Here is a 10,729-nt window from a genome sequence, read left to right as displayed (position 1 = left end):
CACTGACTTTCATGTTGATAGTTTAAATATCCCATCATGGATTTAATCAGCCCAACCTTTCTTCTTAAGGATGTTAAGTGCATTCAAACCAAAAGTCAATTTTAAGGGAGACAGGTGAATGCTATGTCTAATTTGACTGCCACACGCAACTGGCAAAGCTGTCTAGTGAATTGCTTTCTTGGTGCCTTTGTGTTTCAACCCACATGGCTAAAATAAAAGATGTCCTCACAAGTAAAGGGAGAAGCATCACATAACTGAACTGTAGTCAAAACGGCACATTCAGATTAATCATTTTCAAGGCCTTCTTACGAGAAAAAGGACATTTCACAATATCCTAAAAGATGACAGTAAGAATTTTAGAATGAACTTAAATTACATAGAAATATCAAAAGAAACGGCTCCACTTTTAAGACTTGCCATGTGAAAGATGGCATTTTCTTGCTCATTTTTCTTTCAAAGACGTTTCATGCAACAACAATTTCTTTGAACAATGAAACACATATTTGTTATATGTTCAGTTAAAAAAAGAAGCTTGTTTTACATAGTTTTAAATATACTTCTTTTCCAGGGCAGGCACCGTACGCACAAACCAGGTACAGAGGCATGCCACAAACTTGCATTGCTTTTGCATTCTACTATTGGCAGCTGTGATGTCATTGAAGCAGCAAGCTGGTGGGTAGTCCTATTATTTGGTTGACCCCGAACATCTCACATTCTAAGCCATGCCCACAACTCTCCACACTGCTACTGTGACATCACAGAGGGAGGGAGGTATGGGGATAGTACAAGCTAGAATGGGAAAAAGGCAGCGCAACAAGACTCCGTGGTGCATGCAGAGATGGGGGTGGGGTTGAAAGGTTGGGGACATAAGGGAGGGAGAGGTCTGGCCCAGGGTTGCAGTCAGATATTCGGAAGAGGGTGGGGTTAAAGTCGAGGAAAACGGACGATGTTCATGTTTGTTTGTTTTGTGTTTTTTTGCACTACATGTTACTTCTAGGTATTTTAAATCAATACTAAATTCTTAAATGTATACAACATTATGTCACAGATGAGGCTCATTGTGGTTTGTGTCTCTCCCTGTGCTGGTACTGTGATAGGAGGATAGAGACAGAGAGAGATTATGGGTATGTCATATATATGCATTTAAACATTTTACATATACATATTGAATAGTTGCAGAATATAAAGCCTTATATATTGTTTACTTATACGGTCCCTTTTTTGTAATATTTATCCAAATATAGGTTTGTGCTCCGTTTAATTTCGGTTTTATCAGTTATATTGCTGCTTTTATGCCACCCAAGTTGAATTTGAATACACTTGAAGTCTGATTGCATTTGTTTTTGCTTTGTTTGTATTTTAGATATTGCATCAGAGGAGCAATTCACAATTCAGCAATTTTGTAGTAAGCATTTTTCCCTAAACCCAAATTGTGAAATTACCCACAAAGTGTACAAGTTTAATCATTTCATTATTAAAGCTTCATCAAATAGGTACACAAATAGATGTGCTAAAATCGGATCCATGACAACTGTGTGATACAGATTATCACAGTATATGAAATGTGTGTACTTTTAGGATCAAATTTCAAGCTATTTTTTTTTCTAGATTTCAGAAAGTGACTTTTCTGTAGCAATTATATCTGTAAACACGAGTTTCACTGACTGTTACTTTTAAGTGTAAAGAAACATCTTTATCGTTCTCTTTAACATGATGAACATTTATGTTTTTCTAGTAATTTCTGACCTTAATGTTGATAATGTGGCTCAGCACTAGGAACCTGCTTAACAAAACAAATAAAGATTATATTGCAAAGTTGTTATCGTAACCTATTAAATGGGGGGGGGGGGGGCTTGGGGATATAAATCACTGGGTTCATAATATTCCACATTTCTAAATCTTTTTGTTCATTGGTTGGACACAGTTAAAAAGTCTGTCCTTTGGACCAAAAATTACAATTAGTTGGACTGTTTGACTCCACCAGACTGCTGCTGTTGCAAGTTTCAAACGTACTTCCTCATGAGGAAGGTGGCATCTGAAAAGGTGGATCAAACCTTACTACCTCCTTCCTTCCAGTTCCAATGTCCACTGGATCGTAAACTTGGTTTATAGTGGTCTGTGCTACTGTGCCTTGATTCATGTGTTTCAAGGGTGAATCTGTCATTGCAAACAAATGTACATTTATATCCAATTAAGATAAAATCATCTGGGCTATTCATTTGTGCATGGCGTTTCAGGGCAAGATGACAATGAAAAGAAAGAGTAAGAGCAGAAAATGAAATAAAATGAATAAAAATAAAAGTTGTAGGAACAAATATGACTTTAAAAAAAAAAGGCCAAAATATAAATAAATAGGTAGAAGAAGAGGACCGGGTCAGTGGGTTGTTCAGGGTCGGCGCCGGCATCTTCGTTTATATTCTATCTTCTGCGCTCATGTTAACTTTCTGTCTCTCACTCTTCATGAAGCTGCAATCGGTACCGGCTGTAGCGAATCTGGAAGAAGAGCCTCTCCAGCGGTGAACGGGTCATCCCAGGCAGCGAGTAGTCCTCAGTGTCTCCCACTCGCCAGAAACCCAAAGACTCGTACAGCTTGTGGGCGGCCATCTTGACTGCAGTTGTTCCCAGAACCACGGCCGAGTAGTTGTTTAACATGGCAAATTCTAGAACACGTCGACCCAGAGCCTTGGCGATGCCTTTTCCACGGAAGTGAGAATCCACTGACATGCGACGGAGTTCCATGGTGTTGTTGTCTTCTCGGCCTTGTGCTGCCACGATGCCCACAACCTGGCCTTGCAGAACTGCCACCCAGAAACAAGAGCCTGTGAGAATCAAAACAAAGAAATTATCAGTTTTGTCTTTAGAGTAAATCTTTGCCAACTATTTGTAAAAGTTTTCATTTAAAGTGAAAGAGTAAGATCTTTTTCTGCCCTCTAGGGTCATGCTTATTTCCATCTGAATCAAAAATTCATCATAGAATGGGCTACTTTTCAACACCTCTCATCAAGCCAATCAAATCATTTAGTTCTAGACTAATTGAAATCCATTTATCTTACATTATATAGAAAATCAATTCAATAAGATAGCCGATGAGCGGTTATTCAAGGTACCATGCTAATAGCCAATCAATGTGCTGCAGTGAAATAGTAAAGCAGAGTTAAACTCTTCAAGTTTATATTATATGTATTCATTTAGCACACCTTTCTCACGTGATCAACCTTATACATTTTTCAAACTCTGAAAATAGTTACATTCACCTGGAGATATATAACGATGTGAGTGTGAGTGAGATATATAACGATGTGTGAGTGCAGCTTACAAACAGATTGTGTTCTGAAATATGAAACCATATTTAAGTGTAACTGTGTAGCAGTCTGTTTTATGTATTTTTCTGTTTTATCTGATTTATGGATCATGCCAGTCAAATTCAATTCCAATTGCCCGGAATTACAAATGTGCTGTTAATAGAATATTACACATAGAAGACATTTTTGTGATTAGCTCATTGTTATCTTCATCTTGTAATGTGCAATGGAAAGGCTGTCGAAATCATTTGTTTAAAATATTTTGTTATTGGAAGAGTCATAAAATATGTGCACCATCAAAAGTATTCAAATGTATTGGTGAGTCCCATGATTGACGTAATTAAAATGCTCAGCTCAAATGCTGATTACATCACTGCTGATGACTTGCCTTAATAATTCTCAGAATTCCATGACTTGGGGGAATTTGGGAAGTGTTTTTGGAATTAAGTGCACATTTTTTCTTGTCGGTTATGTCAACTGTCATCTGTAGGTCAGATCAGAACAGGAGCGAATTATGGTATTTCTAAACTTATACATTGTTATTCTCATATTAAACATTGTTTATGCTTGTGAGGCTCCGTTCTGTTCTGCTGAACTAACTACGTTACTTATGGAGTTGCAGAAAGAAAGGAGATAAATACAGCAAGGGGCAGGACTGTCGCATCTGTGCCACAGAAGCTCCAAAGAATACAAATACACAAAGATGGGACTGGGCTCGGGTTTCTCCAAGAAAAAACAAGTATATGGACAGGCAAAGGTATGTCTGAATGCATATTATTTGTTTTTTCGTTAAGAATCATCTTTATAAGTCTATTAACTTCTCTGACACACTCTTTTCTATCGCCCAAGATTAAATCCTCCCTGTTCATCACATATCTTCTAAAGTACCTATCTAGTATCTTATAAAATCGGGAAACTCTCTCTTTATTCTGCAAGTAGAAGCACAACATAAAATATACAGTATCAAATACTGCATACGTGTAATATTTATGTAAAAGGAGTTGCAAGCTTTCTATGTAAAGTAGTACTAAGTTGTAGTTGTATGATTGTAGTACTAAGAATATCACCATGCTATGTTGCGACATATTGCTATATCACACAGAGAGGTGTGTGTGTCATGACTGCATTAGCTTCAGGGCTGAGGAGCACTATTAATCACCGTGTGACTGAACATCCTGCTGTACACTCATTAGTTTTACTTCACACACATACACTTGCACAACCCCCTCCCCAGCTGTCTGATAAATGCTTTTCTTGCATTATGTGCAAGGCCACTAAAATGGAGAAAAATATCATTAGCCAATAATATTGAACAACATTTTATGATCCAATCAAATCCAGATGGATACAATTTAAGTCCAATCTCACATTATTTCCTGCTGAATATGCAGTTTCACATCACATTAAGGAAATTAAATGTTTCACAAATGCCATTTAATGTTGTCATTAATGACTTGTTGGTAGCATAACAAATCTGTGTATTTTCACATAATAAAGTGATATCTTCCTGCTTTATATTATGGGGTGTTTGTTATCTTCCAAGTATCTGACAGAAATCCTGTCCCTGCAACTCCAAATAGGTGTTTAGAGCATTAAAGTAACATCTAGCTCACCCTGGAAGATAACCCATATATTCTACCATTCCCTCTTCAGATGCAGGATTCCACATTAGCATAGCAAGAGAGAAAATCCCTTGGGAGAATCCTTTGTCTGCATGCTGCCACTAAACAAAACTACCATACATACTCACAGCGGGGCTTTGATTCACACCTTCCCCCATTTCCTGACCCCAGACTTCAATTCTCTCTTTCATTTGATGCAGGACTAAATAAGAAGCCTGTACGCTTAGAAACTGTCTGCACCATGGACTAACAACTATTTTTATATAAAGAAATACTTTCATTCAATAAAGATGCATTAAATTTATAAAAATGAAAATGTAAAGACATTTATAATGTTTAAAACAATTCATATTTCAAAATTGTTCTTTTGAATAGTAATATTGTGAAATGTTATTACAATTTTAATTATATATATTCTATTTTAAAATGTAATTTATTCCAGTGATGACAAAGCTGGATTTACAGCAGCCATTACTCCAGTCTTCAATGTCACATCATCCTTCAGAAATCAGTCTAATATGCTGATTTAGTGCTCAAGAAACATTTATTATTATTATCAAATTTGAAAATGGTACTTGCTTTTAGGATTCTTTAATGAGCAAAGTTTTGTTCACTCATAACGTCATTCTCCAGGGCACGCACAATAGACTTCTAAAGCCAATTCACACAGCACCATCAGACACACACAAAGGGCAACAAACATGTTATTCGGGTTTTGTCAGATCAGTGTGTTACCCCCGTTGACATCTGTTGTCATAGGTTGGCAACAGATGCCAGTTATCTTTTGTCTGGTCTTGGAATGTCTGAGTGAGTGACGTGCTGTAATTTGGTGACTGACGCTGGCGGTTTGTGTCTCTTGGTGCAGTGTGAATTGGCTATTATGATTAACTTGTTTTACAGACCCCTATACTTTTTTTTTTATCTCTGTGTTATATATTTCTAATAGTGTCCGGTGACCGAGCAAATCTGCTTGACTCATTCTGAGTCAGTAATGTACAGAAACAAACAGCATACACTGGTCCAGATCTGATATACATGCGCACTCAGGGGTGTAAAAGAGACCCTTTTAAACTTCTAGCGATGAATTGGAGAGATCATTCTGACCAGCAGCATCTGGCTGTTTGGTATCGCAGCTGTTCTGAATTTGATCGTGAAGTGCTGCAGCAGAGTTTATCATGGGCAATAAATGTCTGTCCTAACACTAACGCTGTCTGAGGAAAGCCCATAGAGTAGTAAAAGATTTCAGCCACCCAGCACTCAATCTGCACATGCTACTACCATCTGACAAACAATTCCAGAACACCAAAGTTAAAGAATACTTTGTACCTGCAAGTCATCAGGGTACTGATGAGCCACTAGCGAACCTCCATTATTTTGTCTCTTTCCAAGTGTACTTTTAATAATATCTGCAGTATTTATTAGTATGTTTACTACTGTATCACAATCACATACACAGTTTGTCTCTTTACTGTACTGCGTCTACTGCTAATTTATCCACATCAAAAAAGTATTTGCTCAGTTTATCACTAAATTCTATGTTCTCTTTGTGCTCAATTTAAATACAAGAGGTATTTTTTTTATTTCGGGGTACTTTACGGATTATAGCTGTAATTCTGAGTTTGCCTCAATACAATTTGTCTCAGCATTTTTCCTGCCTTCAATCAATAGGGCCACATGACTCCAAACAAGTTATCCTCAAGAGCAGAACCGAGAGAGACTTTCTGCATATTTCATGAGTCTTCCGCATTAAAGCTACACATCAGCTATTCATCCCCTCTTGGACTCCTAAAGTGCAGTATTTAACCTCAGTATCACAGGTACCGATCCTGAGAGTATTGTTCTGGTGAGATAAATGTTTGATTGGGGAAGCTGGTGCATTGTGGGATGTCTATACATTGAACTATTTTTTTTCTCTTTTGAAGTAAAATATTGTTAATATTTCATTAATGAAATGTGTAGTTTGTAGTGATTAGCATAAATATACTCACTATCAAGTGCCCAGGTGCTATTTGGCATAGACATGTTTATACATTATATATTAATATATAGTGATTTTTTTAGTCTATTATTTTTTATAATAGACGTCGGTAACTTCTCCAATACGATGAACTGCTTACACACCACAGAATCTCCAAACATTAAGTGCATACAGTACCATTCAAAAGTTTGCCAGTAACATTTTTTAAAGATTTTTTTTTTTATTATTAGATTGATTAAAAGTGACAGTAAAGACTTTTATATTGTCACAAAAAAACTATCTATTTTATAAAAATTCTGTTCTTTTGAACTTTCTATTTATCAAAGAATCACATATTAGAATGATTTCTGAAGGAACCATTTATTTATTTATTTTGGACTGTATTTTTGATCATAAATGCTCAAATTGTTTTAAAAAAAAAATCTTTTGAACAGTACCCAAACTTTTGAACAGTAGGTCATATGTGTGTCCAGGTTTGGCTATACTTATGAGGGCCATATTTTCTTACAATGTCCTCACAAATGTAGCAAAACTAGTTGTGAGGGTCATTTTGTGTGAATGTGTGTGTGCTTGAAATTACGCCTTACCTGTTGGTTTCATGTAATATGACTCAATGTCAGCCATATCAGTATGCAGAGCACAGTCCAGGTAGTTGAGAATGACTTTTCTGCTGTAGTAATAACGTGCACCCATTAGAATAAACGGTGTGGAGAAGGTCAGTGTGAGGGATTTGGTCATAACATAGCACATTACTATGGAGAAATGGAAGAAAAATAAACGACACCTGTCAGAAAAGAGAATCAAATGTTTGATTTTTGGCAGAGGAGAGACAAACAGACATCAAATGTGCACACACTAGGAGTGTGCAGACACCCTGAGCAGTGAGATGCAATGCAAAGTAATTACACAGTGTATCCTGTTTAAAAAGAAAAAGGCAATAACTTTATACATTTGTACGGCCTGGAAATTTAATGGGCAATGGAGGGCGCTATAACAGGGCTGTAATTAAACCCAAGGAACTGAGTATGCGTATGTCGAGGTTGTTGACACAAGAAGGCGCGCTGGAGTAGCCTACAACTGTCTCGCTGCGCCACTGTGCATGTTTCACGACATGCATTATCCACACACTCCACTGCAACACGATGCGCACTGTTTACTGTCAACAGAGGCGCTTTCAACTCCAACATACTATAAAATGCGCTCACAAGGTCTTCGCTACTCAAAAATTAGCCTGTATGCGTAATTTATCTGAGAAACAATTGTCGCACTATGTGTACAGTGATGCAGCGTACTCTCTAAGCGTGTTGTATGTAAGTTTATGGACACTGTTAAAACACCTCATTCTTTTCAGCTGTGTGGCATAAGTACATTTTCAATGTAGCGCACAAAAAGGTTGCTGTCTAGCCAGATCGCCACTGTGCTCGGTTACACCGCCTGTAGTTGAAAACCACTGAAAATGATTAGTAAACATGAAAAGAAAATAAATCATTACATATTACATGTTATTAATTCCCTGTAAATAAAACGTCATATATATCTCAACAGGCAACAAACACAACTTCGTGCACTAACAGGAGGCGTATGTGGGGAACGCAGTGCTCTTGCGCGGGATTCATTCATTCATTCATTCATTCATCCACCGGTCCCGCGCGCTCTGATCTGCTGCTGCTGCCTTTGTGACTCCTTTACTGATAGTCACTGGGATTTTTTTACGGGGGGGAAAAAAGATTTCAAGATTACGTGCTCTAAAAACAAAAACAGTTTTGAGCATAAAATGTCTGAATTGATTGGGCTCGTCGTTTTAGTTCGATCCTTTCATTGTAACATAATTAACTTATATATGAACTCAAACAGCTCAGAGCTTATTTTCACATGTTGCAGAGAAACCCGTTACGCTCATCGTATACCCAGAGTTTGACCACATACCTGTGAGAAAGGCATAGATAAATTGGGTTCTAATTTGCTGTTTTAGCCCCCGAAATACCGAATTGGGTATCCGCTCCATGATTCCCTCGGTGAAGATCCGGCGCACCTCTTTATGGTCTGAACGTTCAAACTCGCGAATAAAAACCTGGTCCCGTTTTTCCACCTTACTCTCGAGCGCACTGGGAGAAGGCGAAGAAGACGTCCACATTTGCGCGGAGGAAACTATAATTGAATCTTTTTTGGTCCCAGCTATGGCCTCGTGTTCGTCTGCAACGATTTTAGTCTCGCAAACCATTTTGGGAGACGAACAATGCATGCAACTGGCCAGAAATGAACTGAAATTGGGGAGAGAGAGAAAACAAAAGATGGATGATGATCTTCTTTGTTATGGAAAGAAAAAAGACTGATGTACTACTGCAACCCTGAGCTTCCTCACGACCGAGGCTTGCCGGTGCATCACAAGCGGTATTTATAATGCGCCAAAGCCGCATTCAGATTCTGGGGTGTGGGTGTTCTCCTCATCTCCCTGATTGGATGCGGCGCCGTGCCACATGACGGCAGTGGGAGGCGAAAACACAAAAGACACACCGTAACGTGTCTTTTTGAAACAAAAAGTATTGTTGCCCCCGTCAGTACACCGGCGAAATTCCTCACACGCTTGTGTTTTGGGAGGAGGGCGAACCCACGGCTTCGTATGATGCGCAAGGTGTCGCCATGAACCCCGCGTGCGATTGCGGTATCAGCATCGTCGTGCAACATCAGTCTGCGTGCATCCACGACCCCCGGCCTGGCTGCACATTTTACAGTGCGTGTGCAAATATTGACGGGCTTCATATCTTACCAGCGTGCGCAGGACTGCGTGTTTTACGCGTGTGTGAGTGACTTTTACTGCACTGCAATGTTACGCTTCGGTTTAAGTTCGTCCAGCGCACACCCCTTTCTTCCTGAGACCCCAGATCCCAATGGCCGTGTGCGCCAATTCTAAGCGACTTTTGACATATTTGTCGTCAAGTCGCTTATGAATATGAGCAGTCGTGGATGTTTTGCGCGTATGTACGGAATACCGTGATGTGTAGTGCACAGAAAACATGATAAAGTATGTGTTGTCTGTCAAGTGTCCAAGCCTACTGTTTCTTCCTTTTGTATTTCTCAAAGGTGCATGCGCACGAGAGACAATTATTAGATGTTTAGGTGGCCACTAATATAGCTATGTGAGACTATGTATTTATTTAATATTTGTTATAGAATTTTTTGTAAAAGTATACAATTCATTTTTTTTCAACAAGAAAGTAGTCTTGTTTCATGTATAACACGTTTATGGTACATTGAATCAGATACTGAAACCAAGATGCTCCGTTTTTAAATGAGTTGTTAGAGTAATACCCACTAGATGTGAGATAGGAAACCCTTTCTTTGGATTCCCACATGAAGTGCTTGATTTATATTTTATCCGGGGTTTTTTTTACATTTCTATCTCAAGAATAAACACAATTACTCCTGCTTACATGCCACATGTCCAGATTATGTCAGTGTCTTGTTTTAAACGCCTTGGGTGTACTCCAGACAGAGTAAATAACTGATGTCCGAAAGAAATCGCCTCGCATTCCAGGCGTATGGTACAGAACTAGTTTAGACTGGATCGCCTCCCACCCTTACACGTCTAGCCCCTCCCCCTCCCAGACGAGAAGAGTCGTCTTTTTCTTAATGTTTGAGCAGTACACCTTGCATGCGCTATAATGCGAAATCAACGTCCCTCAACAATTAAAAAGAAGGGAAGCGCGGGTTTTATAGCTCTAGTGAAGATGCGGTCTTTTCTCAGCATCAGCATCTGCGTGCACGTTGCCGGGGTTGTGCCCAATTCTGACCCCTGCCAGATTACTACCCCCCCCCCCCCCCCCTCT

The 10,729-nt window shown here is 38.8% G+C and overlaps 1 protein-coding gene across 1 annotated transcript; it reads right to left on the bottom strand.

The window, feature by feature from the left end:
- Positions 1-2,310: 2,310 nt before the first annotated feature.
- LOC107562319 (N-acetylaspartate synthetase-like) lies at positions 2,311-9,264 on the bottom strand. Its single transcript, XM_016246955.1, has 3 exons — positions 8,829-9,264; positions 7,490-7,654; positions 2,311-2,819 (listed from the first exon to the last, which is right to left on the bottom strand). Exons 1-3 carry the CDS (start codon positions 9,142-9,144, stop codon positions 2,452-2,454), a joined length of 849 nt encoding a protein of 282 aa, XP_016102441.1. The 5' UTR covers positions 9,145-9,264; the 3' UTR covers positions 2,311-2,451.
- Between the last annotated feature and the right edge of the window lie 1,465 nt (positions 9,265-10,729).

Source organism: Sinocyclocheilus grahami, unplaced genomic scaffold (genome assembly GCF_001515645.1).
Source record: "Sinocyclocheilus grahami isolate Dianchi unplaced genomic scaffold, SAMN03320097.WGS_v1.1 scaffold24.1, whole genome shotgun sequence".
In the NCBI taxonomy this organism is placed as follows: Eukaryota; Metazoa; Chordata; class Actinopteri; order Cypriniformes; family Cyprinidae; genus Sinocyclocheilus; species Sinocyclocheilus grahami.
This window is presented reverse-complemented; position numbering and strand designations above follow the sequence as displayed.